The sequence below is a fragment of the Opisthocomus hoazin genome, chromosome 8, assembly GCF_030867145.1.
Source record: "Opisthocomus hoazin isolate bOpiHoa1 chromosome 8, bOpiHoa1.hap1, whole genome shotgun sequence".
Classification (NCBI taxonomy): domain Eukaryota; kingdom Metazoa; phylum Chordata; class Aves; order Opisthocomiformes; family Opisthocomidae; genus Opisthocomus; species Opisthocomus hoazin.
Window position 1 is genome coordinate 57,601,648 of NC_134421.1, and position 13,927 is coordinate 57,615,574.

General features: G+C 40.4%; 1 protein-coding gene across 9 annotated transcripts in view; it reads right to left on the reverse strand.

Moving 5' to 3' along the window:
• KIF21A (kinesin family member 21A) overlaps positions 1-13,927 on the reverse strand; it is a 104,509-nt gene that overhangs the window by 13,461 nt on the left and 77,121 nt on the right. For 4 of the 9 annotated variants that reach the window (XM_075428411.1, XM_075428410.1, XM_075428413.1 and 1 more), the window contains 5 exons: positions 10,125-10,185; positions 9,856-9,910; positions 8,388-8,605; positions 3,744-3,854; positions 3,055-3,183 (listed from right to left, as the gene is read on the reverse strand). In XM_075428411.1, coding sequence (XP_075284526.1) covers positions 3,055-3,183; positions 3,744-3,854; positions 8,388-8,605; positions 9,856-9,910; positions 10,125-10,185 — 574 coding nt within the window. Of the gene's footprint in view, positions 1-1,463; positions 1,503-3,054; positions 3,184-3,743; positions 3,855-8,387; positions 8,606-9,855; positions 9,911-10,124; positions 10,186-13,927 lie in introns of all 9 variants that reach the window. The other 5 variants (XM_075428417.1, XM_075428416.1, XM_075428418.1 and 2 more) reach the window with 4 other exon arrangements.

The following is a 13,927-nucleotide window of genomic DNA, read 5'->3' on the forward strand; positions in this document are numbered from 1 at the left end:
AATCTTCCCAAGCATTTGTAGCTAATCATGTGGTGATGCCAAAAGACTGTAACTCAGCAGGGGGTGGGGGGAGTGGAAATCACAGTTCCTCGCCAAAGAAAAATTATTAGCAGTCTAAAATGCCATTCATACACTGCACACACACAGGGACCCCACTGATTTCTGTAAAGTGTAAAAAAGCCTCAAGGTAATGCCTACAACATGCAATACAATGCTGTGTCCTGACCAGCTTGCAGTCATGCTCTTCTGGGGATTACACATGTAACGGAGAAAAATGAACTAAACTGTAGCCCTATCTCACAAATAAAAATAAAAAAGGAAAAGAGAAAAAAAGCGTCAGATGCTTTAGGAAAACGTAAAAATTCCACAGTATTGCCCAGAAGCTTGCTACAGGAAGGAAAAAGTCCTTCCTGATACTATCTAACTTCGTGACAATTAGACAGTTTATCTAGCACAGTCCTAGAAATTATTATTTTACACATTTTTACAGCTCAGGACATCTTAATTCATGTAATTCATTACTGCTCCACAATCCTTTAATAGATTTTACTAGTATTAATATTGTCTTAAATTGTTTGGCATTAACTTCCTCATTCTGGAAAGGCATTCACCTTTCAACTTGCACCTTTTTATGCCTTCAGGAATACAGGAACACTTTATTATTAATTTGGGGGTCTCTGCTTTTGTTTTGTAACACCACACAAAACTAATATGGTTTTCTCTGTAGTATTCCCCAGCTGATCATGCTGCCTCCAGGCTGCATTGTTCCTACTGCTGTTCTCACCCACTTGTTCCCTTGACGAGCCATGCAAAATACATGTCCCGAAGATATTTATCTACCTATGTGCACTGCTCTGAAATCTACACACAAAAAAAATGCTATGACTGCTACAACGACCAGATAAAGCCACCATAACATTATTATTAGCCCTTTGACTGCCCTTCTCTTGATAAACTGATTTTTCACCAAGTACCAAAACACTAAGCCACAGCTCAGGAACACAAGTGGGGACATCTCTCTCATCTCTTAAGCCACTGTGCATTCTGGCAGAAAAACGTAATAAAAAAACCTGCACCTTTTTATTTACACTGGGATTTAATTTTGAGTGTCCAAAGCATACAACTGAACAAGAAAAACAGAGAGAGAAGAGTATAAAACCTAAGAAAACGTCTACTCCTCTTTTTTTAAAGAAAACAAAGAAAGAAAGAATATGTCTAACGAAAGGTTTGCAGTGTACTTAAAAACAAAAAAAACTGACATGCTCAACAACAATAAAGACAACCCTAAAAAAAGAGAGGAGACATGCTTGACCAAAATTTCAGATTTTTAAGCTTGTGGTAAAAGTAAGAGAGACACAGTGCACAAGTATCAGGAAAATTCATGCAGCAAAATGAAATGTCCTAAGGACTGGAGTAACTTCCATGGAGATGCCAAGAAATGAGAAAAGAGAAAGAGAGTGTACCTGTGTACCTCCGACAGAGAGGAATCACTTTCATCAGACCTACAATCAACAGTGGTGGAATTGTGAGGAGAAAGAATATAGGTATCAGCAAAGTAAAGCCTCCATACGAGAAGAACAAACAACAGCACGGCCATTCAGAAAAGCAATGCAAATCCACCTACAGTGTGCAGCATTGCTCAGGGTGTACCTTAAATCCGTGATAACACGGGAAGGCAGAATAATAACCTTAAAACAGCACTCTCAGCAGTAAGTTAGGTTGGTAGATTGTCTCAGCCCAAGAACCTGAGTAACACCAGCTGAGCCGTTTATTTCCTCAACATTTTCTTACAGAAGTAAAGGCAACAAAGTAAAAGGAGAAGATGGATGGAGAATTTAACCTCCGTAACAGAGTGCTTGTTGAAAATATCAAAAGGAAAAAAAATTCTGAACGTCAATGCCTGTTAAGTGTAGAACAAACACATAGAATGTTAATCGTAAAAATATAAATATTAAACATATTGATAGCCTACTGAAGTAAGAACAGCAATTTGCAAATGATCCTAAGTTCAAAATCCTTCACCCCTCATTTTCAAAAACATTTAAAACTAAAAACCAAGAAAACACATAACAGGAAGAAGTCCCCCCCAGGCAAGAACATTTGCAATATGTCTTTAAGATGTCCTTCATTTTCAACTCAAATCAAACAGATTCAGCAGTTTCGATTTGACTTCAAAATCACAGAAAATGAAAAGGATTAGGTGGGAGTTAGCAATAAGATAAAGAAATTACAAGCACAGTTAACCACTGAAAGCCTTGCAAGCTATTGCTTGGTGACTCTGTAGACTACTGAAAAACCCCGAAGTTTTATACAAAACAACAGTGTAAACAGACAAAAGCAATTTCTTGTCTTGCTACAGTCAGAACTAAAGGTTTATTCTAAGTTTGAGTTGCACTTCATAAATGCTGCATGGCACTAGCATCAGTACGGAAACCTGCAGTGACGAGTCTGCTCAAGTCAAGTCCACTGCAATCTGGTGTAAGGCTCCTACAGAAATCGATGCCTAACATGTCAGGAAACTGAGCTCTACTTCTTCTAAACAAGGTATGAATATCATCTGCTCCTCCAGATAACCTCCTAAAGTCAGTCTGCTCGATAATTTGGATAACCTCTGAACAACTGTGTCCTGATCATTTCAATCTCCCAGCCTCATGGGTGCTGTTGTGACAGCACTCAAAGCAACGCTGGAGTAACCGAATGACTGACAAAAGCGCGGTGTCCTAAATTGTCAGCTAAATCCTACTTTCGAGTGTAAACACACACACAAATACACATACATCTAAGAATTCTACTGCTCTTTTCTATTTTGGGTTTAAAACTACAATACCAGACACAGCCTAGAAAACAGGAAACAAGGTTCAGCAGGAAATTACTTTTCTTGAGTTTTTCAATGGTTCCATGGAAGTTTAAAATACTTTCTTTGAAAACTACATGAAAACACAAGAAACATCTCTTCCTGTCTTACAGGAGGAGGGCAAAATTTCTAACACATACTACACTGAGCGCACTTTGCAATTCCTTGGTTGGGGGCTGAGGCTTCCCTCTGTGACTTACTTATCCTGCTGAACTGATGTGTTTCCCTGAGAAACAGTAAGACGACTAAAAACATTCATTTCATTACGGGGCCGGCTTGGTGGGGAAGTAGGAGGTGACAGACTAGCCTCTGGGGCTCCAGAATCTGAGCTACAAGAAAAAAAGAACATCTTCTTTAACAGGTTATGAATGGTTAAAGAAGTTAAATGCAACATGCCTCAAATGTTAGATGCTCTTTACTTAAGCAAATAAATACAATTATAAGGCTAGCTACAGATGTTTCCCAGAGAAGGTAATAAACTTAAGACTACAAACTGCAGCAGAGTGCAAGGTGGCACAACATTGAAAGCTTACGTGCTAACAGTGAAAGCTCCAGGCAGAAAACACATATGTAAAATGAAGAAATTCTTATAAAACTGCAGGGTTTTTTAGAGAAACTCATGACTTCCAGTTAAAAAAAAAAAAAAAAAAAAAGTCTTTTGCAAATGCTCCACAGGACATTTTCTTAGGGCTTTGCTCCTGAGTTTTGTCCAGAAAAACACTCAGGGAAAAAAAAACCCAGATTCAGAAGCTGAGCAGTGAATAACTTCACTGTCAAGAATAAAAACTGTCCTAGAATTAAAGAAATAGAAAAATACAAATTTATTTTTCAAGAAAATATACCCAAGGTTTAAATTATTTGAGAGAAAACAAATTTAAAAGAATCTTACAGTTTTTGTTCTTTTCCCTTTGTCTTTTCCATGGTTTTCTCATAGGCTTTTCTCTTTGCTAAAGGTGAAGGCTCAGGTATCTTCTTCTCTGACAGAGATGGCTGTCTAGAGCTAAAGCAAGAGGAATCATTATCTTACTTTAAGGCCCTTTACAAACTTACTTTTCTTACATCAACTGTCATTCTTCTACTCAGATTTCAAATTTCATAATGTGCTTCACCTATTACTGTCTCTCTTGAATCTATGGAGTTTAAATTTGTTCTTACATTTTAATATAAAAATACACCAAGTTTATTAACTTTCACAGTTCATTAACATATGAAAAAGATACTAAATATGCAAAGGAGATCTACTAATTCAATAATAAAAGAGACGGACTAGAAGAAATACAGTGAAGTATGCATCTCAAATTAATACCACAGAGAAGATGGAAGGTCTGACTAACATATTAAACTTTGTATTAACATATTCATGTTTCAATATCAAATTCAAAATTTTGATGTGAGAAAAAGTATTTCCCACTGACAGCCTGATTATTATTACATTGCTTCTCTGTGTCCCTCTTCCCTTTTTCCCTGCTTTCCATTCCTCCTTTGTGTCTCTTAGTTCTTGCTCTGAAATAATTCCAGTTCACAGTCACTGTGGTCTTTCTCCCAGTATTTTACAGCTGTTACAACAGCTAAAAGATCAAGAGTGCAACATGAATACTGACACCCAAATGTCATCATTTCAGCACAGTCAGATTTAAAAAAAACAAAACAAAACGGGGGGGGGGGGGAAATCTGGATGGTCTCCACTCTTTCGAACTCTTGTCTCTCACTAGCCGGGCAATCAGAAAGGCAACATTTACTTTGGTTTATCCTTTTTTGTGTGTGTTTAGAAGTTGTTTCTAGAATATAAGGACCAGAAACACTTACTAAAAGAGAGAAAGCAAATTCTGATAGTGCAACTTTATTAAGGAGACAAAGTTCAGTTGGCAGACTACCTGCCCAACACGGTTATTAGCGTCTGGTCTCATAGTTCTACAAGCTCTGGATCTACATAGCTGCAACTTCCCTGCATGAGAAAAAGCTGCATCAGTTTCCCTTGAGAGGAAATCTGTGCTATAGAAAATCCACCTGCGGAGCGGCATGTGGAATAACATGATTTACTCATGAGAGCACAACCAAGAACAGCTACTTGACTCAAGTAGCCAAGACTGTCTCAAGTGACGCACACTGACCACAAGCCTAAACTGGAAGGTGAAGGTCCTACCTGTAGGACCTAGTGCCAAGAGTTGCGTGCAGACCCTACAGACCCCCCAGGGTCTTCACGAGACAGGAAAAGGAGGACAAGTGGTAACCCATCCGTTTTTGCACAAAAGCCTAGCAGTTAAAGTACACAAAAAGAAGGGGAAGGGGGGGTCCCAATTCCCTCCCCTCAGGGTCAGAGCACCTATTTCTTTACAGGGCTCCTTCACCTTTAGGCATACTTTACAAAGGACATAAAAATAGATGGAACAGGACACACTCCTTCCCTCTCTTTATGCTGGACCAGTATGCACTTAGGAACGTAGAACTTCCGGGGTCACGAGGCAAATCCTATGATCAGCCTGATGGCTGGATCTTTCAGCAAGGATGACACTTGGGTTATTGCCTCCACAGCCATGGCTGCCTATATTGTCTACTGTGCAGCTACCAGATTAAATAAACCACACCAGAAACTGGAACCCAAGCTCCTCTGCCTCACACCAGCATCCTGCATACTCAGACAGGGAGCCAGTTCCCTCTTGCTCACTCTGTACCGCGCCATGAGTCTTCCATATTTGACTCCACAGCGGTACATCCTCAGAAGGCGTAAAGAGCATGATCCTATTACAAATTCTTTTTGAAAACCTGGAAACGCTTGTATTTTAAAAATGCAGCACTCTTGCTGGAATGAACTTTGTAAGCATCAATGTAAAAACACAGGTGTATGATGTCAGTGACCCGAATGAGAAGGAGCAAGACACACACATAATTACAGGTTTCCAGTGCCCTTTTAGGTTTCCCAGGATATCAGACATCAGAACAGAGCTGGCACAAGACCTACAGGAGACCACTTCACCCCAAAGGGGCTGCTGTAGATGAGCTGAGCATATTAAAGGACAACGGCACTAGCAACCTTTGTAAACAGAATTCCAACCAAACTAACTGTTGCCCACGTGCATTTAGGTGTCCCCATGAATCACCACAGATCTGAGAAAACTGGTGGGTTTCCAGAGTGGAGCGGTTTGTACATATGCAGACACCTAAACTTGCACCTAAGCATGTAATTAATTTCTGTTGCTTCCAGAGAATGCATGTTTTGGATCACTGCTGTTACTGCTTCTAGACACCTGAATGCCACTTCACTAAGTGGCACACAGGAGATAATGTTTCTTGCAGGTAAGACCACACTCTGTTCCAGAAGAATGTATTTTTTTACAAGGAGGTTCTCCTTCCCCTCTACACTGCCCTGGTGAGGCCTCATCTGGAGTACTGTGTCCAGTTCTGGGCTCCCCAGTTCAAGAAGGATGAAGAGCTACTGGAGAGAGTCCAGCGGAGGGCTACAAGGATGGTGAGGGGACTGGAGCATCTCCACTACGAGGAGAGGTTGAGGGAACTGGGCTTGTTCAGCCTGAAGAAGAGAAGGCTGCGAGGGGACCTTATAAATGCCTACAAATATCTGAAGGGTGGGTGTCAGGAGGATGGGGCCAAGCTCTTTTCAGTGGTGCCCAGTGACAGGACAAGGGGTAATGGGCACAAACTGAGGCACAGGAAGTTCCGTCTGAACATGAGGAAGAACTTCTTCCCTCTGAGGGTGACGGAGCACTGGAACAGGCTGCCCAGGGAGGTTGTGGAGTCTCCTTCTCTGGAGATATTCAAGACCCGCCTGGACAAGGTCCTGTGCAGCCTGCTGTAGGTGACCCTGCTTCGGCGGGGGGGTTGGACTAGATGACCCACAGAGGTCCCTTCCAACCCCTACTATTCTGTGATTCTGTGAAATGATAGGATGGCACTACAGGCCCATATAGGAAGGCCAGATGGCTCACAAAGAAAACCTTTCTTCAACAATGACCAACGACCAGCAAAAATAGCAATACTGTATAAAGTATGCTGAGTTCTAGTTTTGAAAAAGCTTCTCAATTGGAGTGAGGAAGTCACTGCAGACTGGTTGTGGGAATTGTTGATCACTTATCTGCTAAAACATGATGAATAACAAACCAAAACATATGTGAAGCCCACTGCTGATTGAATTGTTTCACTGACGGCACGGAAACTCTAATGCTCACAGAACACAGTTTTGGGAAAATCCTGTTTTGCCTCACTGCTGGCTGACTTTCATAAAGGGATACATTCTAGAAGACAGAGTGAGGCAAAAGTTGGCATTACCTGAGTCTTGGATGCCAGGTCATAACACTTGATGTTTTAAATCTTGAAGCTTCAAAAGTCTCTAGTGATCTCACACTAACTGCTGAAACAAGTGAGTTTCTCTACCTCCCCTCACCCCCAAAAGCATTCTTTCCAAGCAGATTCTACTTGCAAAATGCACTGAAGCCATCAGCATGGGTTAATAATTGCTGTCAGCGGTGGTTTACTGTTCATGATTGCCACCTCAAGCACATGCTAGAAATACATAGTAAAAATAATACAAATTGCAAATGTACATTAGATGGAGACTGCTGTAAAAATATTATGCAAATAGGACAGACAGATAGTGAAAGATGCACAGTTCCAGAATCTGTAACATGAAGATAGTTATGTGACACAGTTTTTCTATATTGCTGAACATGGCTAGCGCATTCAGTTTACACGAGTTTGTGCAATATAGGAGCTAGTACCTAAAAAGCCAAGAGAAGGGTCTCTAGCAGCAATTGTATAATAACCAACAGTGATATAGGTAGATATAAAAAGAACAGCAAGAGCAAGTTAAAAAAAAAAAAGTGCATGTGAGAGAGGCCTGCTGGCCCCAAAGTAAAACGACAAAAATAGTATTTTGAGTTGTATTTGGCATCAAGTAATATTTCCAATTAGTAAAACTGTTCTGCAGGCGAGCACAACCTGCAAATTGAAAGGATTTTTGAGGATTCATAATATCCAACATGTTTCTTTCAACTTTGCAGTTGCGTACTCTATTAGTGCACAGACACCTCCATGTTAAGTATGGTCCACACAAGATGACTCACAGAAAGATTTTACCTAACAGTTGGAACCATATACAGATACCATTACTACATTATATAAAAGTTTTGGGGTTGTGTTTTGGAATGGTTTTTTATTTAATTTCTCTGCTGTTCCAAGCAGATTCTCACTACCTCCCTAGAATGTGTATTCCCCACAGCACTAATAAAGCAAAGTACCCAAGGTAGCAGATGGGGGTTTTCCCACTACTTACAAACAAGGCTACAATAATTTTACTATGACAAAGCAACCTAACAGAACTTATATCTTCAGTAAGAAACCCGTTACTTACAACAGCGCATTTACACTTGCTAGACTGGTGATGGTAGAAAAGAAGGAGGAGCTTTGTCAGTATTATTTAGTAAGCTTCAAGTACATCAACCTCCTTTAACAGATTACAAGAAATTGGCAACATGCATTTTTTAAAAGCACAGGGTCATTAGTACAGCATGGCCAAACTTACATGCCACCTATCTTAGAAGGTAAGCCAGATGGTGGGGGAATAAACTCTCTGTCCCTAGCAGAAGTATCATTTGTGTCAGCAGCCATCCCACTTTGTTGGGTTTCTGCAACTGATGGAAGAGGACCAGCCAAAGCAGAGTCTGCAGCACTAGTGTCAGAGACTAAATCGCTGCTGTCTGCATACAGCAATTCCATCTGGGTAGTGGTCCTCCGGCGGGCCTGGAGACAAATAAAAACCAAGTTGTGACTTAAACATTTTGTGGTATGTGTCAAAAGTGCTACATTTAAGCTTATAATTAGCTGGTACTTAGCATCCCCCTCAATTCACTTTGCAACTACCTTTGAAAACTAAATCAAGGAGCTTACCTCTACTCTTTGGCAACTACTTCAGAGCAAGCAAGTCAAATTCAACAGCATGAAACACTGATTTGACAACTGGTTTCCAAGGATATCCTTTCAACTAGCTACAAGTGCCTGTCAATACGGCACAAGTACAGTATTATTCTCCTAAGGTTTATCCAAATGAAATGTTACAAAGCAAAGTGTAAATGTAAATAGCTACAATTATATTGGCATTTCAACAATCTGAAAACAGAAAACCTCACAAAGGAGCCAAGCTTTGTGCAACACACTCATTCTTAAAAAACTCATCATACACGCTAGGTGTGATGATGCTGTGAAATTAAGATCTATTCCTCAGTGAAAGAAAGGCTACTGAGGAAGACGAAGGTCCAGTCTGAACAGAGCCATTACAAAAATGACATGTTTATCTTATGCCAACATTTTCAGGCCAAACTCAGTCAGTTCACCTGCCCAAAGAGCTGCACACCAATGAACGCTACCAATAATGCAGCAGCCAGCCTAGATTTGCTCCAAAGCCAGCTGCAGTTAGAAGAGCGGAGGCTAAGCTTCTATTTACTTTGCAAGCTTGGTTTATGCTCCTGTGCTCACAGGAGCGAAACGGCCATCAGTGCACATGTTTCCAGTCCCCACAGCCATGAAGATTAAACTGCAGCCAGCCTAGATATAGTCCTCCAATGGCATCTGTAATTATGAGCCTGGAAATCAAACTTTTATTTATTTCATAGACTTCCTCTCTTTACATTTCTATGACCACAGAAGCAAATTGCAAACAACAAGCACGTTCACAATTCCTACTGGCATTAAACTGCAGCCTGACTAACACTAAACTGCAAATCTACTCCAGTTTGGAGTGCTAGTAATTGGAAGAACGTATCTTTCTGAAACTGTAAAAATTCAACCAAAAAATACAAAAAAAGTACATTTTTATCACTGCTTCTCAGAAAGCACTATCAGACAAAAGCATATTACATACGAGTCACATGAACAGTATGTCAGTTCACCTTTTGCATGTTTTCGTTCATTAATGTCTCCACAACAAAGCAAGAACATTCCCCAGAAGGTGACATTTAAATATGAATTATTAGCATCATCATTGTACAGCCTACCTTGCTTTTGGGTTTGACTTCACCACAAAGCTTCAAAAGATCTGAAGATAATGAACTAAAAGAAAAATTGCATCACAGTTAGAAAGAAAATAGTCATATTTTGCAGAATGTGTATCTTTATTTCCTCCTTTCTACTGAAATGGTGGACAAAGTAGAATGAAACAATGTCAGAGGTATCTTCTATGGACACACGATGTGCTACAAAAAGAGGAAATGACAGTAATTTTTCTAGAGTCAGATCCAGTTACCTGTTAACAAAGATCGCTCACCTTCCTTCCGTCCCAGGACTATGCAATGGGGCATCCTCATCAGTACTATCTTCCAAATTTTCTAGAAAATTTCCAAAAGAATACTGTTAGTCTGTCCATCTATAATAGGATGTGCAGGTTTTTAGTGCTATACAAAACAGCTCAGACAACGTTGAATGTCAACGAACAGCATACAAAAGGCAGGGGTTTTCAAAATATCTTGACTATTTGGCAGCCAGTCCACACTGAATTTTCCTAGTATCTAAACTACGTTTTTTCATACAAGCTAAATAAATCTAGGCATATTGTGCCAAATGTGTTCCTCTATTTATTGTAGCAGAGCAACAGGGATGACAGAAAACCAGAAACAAATTCTAGAAGGAAATCTGGAAGAAAGAAGATAAAGCAAAGGAAATTAACTGCAAGACATGGAAGAGACAGCGTGTAAGTCAGTGGTCATTCGGGATGCCTCTTCCTGTTTATTGTAATTTTCTTGCTCGAAGACTGAATCAGCCTGGCTACAATGAAAAAAATTTTGTATTTTTAAGTAGCTAGTGAGCTGAGGCTCAGCCTCAGCTTATATAGAATGGCACCATTTGGACTGACAAGAAGCAAGCACTTCATTAGTATGTAAGCATTTAAGTTTCAAAACAGGATGATGCCACCATTTAATAATACAGAACTGCTTCCTAAAAAGAGATTAATTGTATTGAAGTTAATTGTAAAATGAACCTGTTCAGTAGAAATGCTCCTGAAGTAAAATGGGTACACAAACCTGTCCACAGAAGACAAAATCAGCATGCATGTCACACTGACACTGTCAAACATGAGATTAACATGTCTGCATGCAAACGGTGCACAACATTAAGCTGAGACAACCAATCCAGGGCACATGTGCAATCAATTCCAAACTCTTGGGAAGCCAAAACCCCTAACTTGCATATTATTATGATAATACATTTTAGGTGTAGTTTAAGGACAAAGGTAATAAATTCCTGCAAGTGAAGTCCCTAATTTTTTAGCATACTCATGAAACGTTAAGGATTAAATAACATTCTAATAATATTCCATTACATCTCTTTATTATTCGAGATGCTTGAAGTTTACTTAATTTCTGCCACCAAGCAGATACCATTTGTAATGCATAGAACCAATGTATTTGCTACCCACATTAAAGGAGGTTTGTCCATGTATGTTTTAAGTGCAAGTACATGCTTTGGATAAAGGAAGGAAAGATATATAGTTTCCAGTCAAATTCTGAGAAGAAATGAAGAAAAGCAAAGGAAGATGCTGCCTCCTTGTGTATGCTACATCTAAAAACGTTTCCTGAAAAAGTCAAAACTATACATCAATCTAGCACCAACAATGAACTTCAGAGGTACTCAACTGCTGTTTTAACAATGTAACCTCAATTATCATAATTGCAACAACATTATAAAGAAAGCATGGTCATATGAATAGCACTCTGAACTTTATTGTTCCATCCTGGACTTGAGTGCACGTTAAACCTTTTCTATACATGTTAGTATTCTATGTCTTCTGCAGAAGAGGGGATCTGGCGTATTGCTCCTTCTAGCAAGGCACAAAGGTAGCATCAATAAAATTAATGCATTTTCTTTTAAAATATAAGATTCATATTAGGGTAATGTTACTTTGTCCCCTTCTCATAAGCAACTTGCGATGAACTTTTACAGGTAACAAAGAAAGTATGGGATGGCCACAAAAGGTTGGATTTTATTTGTAGGCTCACACTCATATACCCTGACACATATTGGTATTTTTCTCCAGTTTGTCTGCAATTCAGCACAGGAAGACTGCAGGAAGCCTCCAGGTAGAAACCAGCACACAGAATCAACAAAAAGAAATGAGAAGAGGCAGAAGAGCAAGATTCTGCAAGAAGTCCTGAGCAAGAAGAGATGGAAAGGAGCACAAGTTAGTAAAGGCAGTACTGCTTGTGAGGAGCAGCTGAGGTGACTGCTAATAAATCAATAAGTGGTGCAGTTGACATGCCAGAAGGCCAAGTTGCCATCCAGAGGGACCTGGACAAGCTGGAGAGGTGGGCCTGTGTGAACCTCATAAGGTTCAACAAGGCCATGTGCAGGCTCCTGCACCTGGGCCAGGGCAACCCCAAATATCAATACAGGCTGGGGGACGAAGGGATTGAGAGCAGTCCTGCTGAGGAGGACTTGGGCGTACTTGTGGATGGAAAGCTAGAGGCCTTATTGCTGGAAACATTCAAGGTCAAGTTGGATGGGACTCTAAATGACCTGATCTAGTTAAAGATGTCCCTGCTCACTGCAGGGGGGTTGGGCTAGATGACTTCTAATGGTCCCTTCCAACCTAAAGCATTCTATGATTCTGTGACTGAAGAACAGTGGAGAGCTTTTCTGATGACTTGTTTTCATCCTCAGACAGAGGCAACTGGAGAGTACAACACAGCACACCAGCATGGTTCATCCAGAGGAAATGACGTTTGACCAGTCTTGTCAAGATCTGCAAATACATGGCTGTGAGTCACATCTACGAACATCCAGATGTCACAGGTAGGAAGCAAAAGCAGCTCCTACAGTTCTTCAGAAAGAAGTCACTCCAGCAACACTTCAGGACTCTTTTCTTAAGTCTATGCTTGAATGTAGGTGCACAACTACACTGGGGAATGTCTAAACTTCAAGCCAAGCGTATTCAAATGGTTAAGAACTTTTGAAGACATCAGCGCTGAAAGTAGGCATCAAGGGAATGGTTCACAAGCACGCTGGAAGTGCAGCCCCTCTGCTTAGGATGGGTAGTGCCACTGAGCTGTCAGGTAGCCTGGTGAAATTGGTCTCCGGATCTTCTGCCACCCACACTTCACCTCTGGGAATCGTGTCAGGTTACCAGGGAGCCCCTGCACCAACACGATCCCTGCTGACCAGCTGGCAGTCCCAGCCTCGAAGCCTCACTACAGCAGTGTCTGAATTCCCTGGAGCTCAAAAGGTTTAGCCACCAGTGATCTACAAAACACAGACTATAAACAGTTTGGATTTCAGTGTGGACTGAGGTTAGTACGGCACATTCAGCTGAGGTACATCCACAGTGAAGCTTCCTTCCTATAAAGTATTAGCATAGTCCTGAGTGGCTTAGGTATTTTAAAAGCTTTGGTTTGTGCTTGCAAAGTGTTAAAAAGCTTCTTTAATGAGATACACTCTACAGAAGTTTTCCACAATAAAGCTACAGTTTCAATGCATTTACGGGTGTCTCTTCACTGCTCCAGATGCTGTTAAGTAGTAAAAGCCTGTCCAGAGCTAAAGAAAACGCAATACTAACTTCCTGACTGGAAAAGCACTGCTCTCACTCCAACAGGGGCGAACACACACATGCACACACATTAAAGGTCTATTTTAGATATACTATAACACTGACAACCACTGAGGTTCCTGAACAAATGCTGGCTGTATGCAGCAAGATGCCCTGACGCAGAACTTCAGGTGTCACCTGTCAGGAAGCTGGCAAAGCTCTCACCAGTTTACACCGTATCATGATCTACACACTCTCAGGCAGTTTGTGCTTTTGAAATGTTTCAGATGGCTACGAAAACTAGCACAGGACAGCACAATTGGATTAGAAGGAATACAAGACAATACAAAAGGAATTGTTATTGACATCAGGAATATTCTTTTCAAGTTTCAAACATAATCCATTTTGTGGCTAGGAGTAATGGAGGGGAGCAAAGCACAATTTATTTGGGAATCATTTAAAAGCAACAACAAAAGACTCATCTCCTCAAAAAAATCAGTAAAGTCAGTAACTAAACCCAATTGAAAACATGAGATATAGCATTCTGTAAA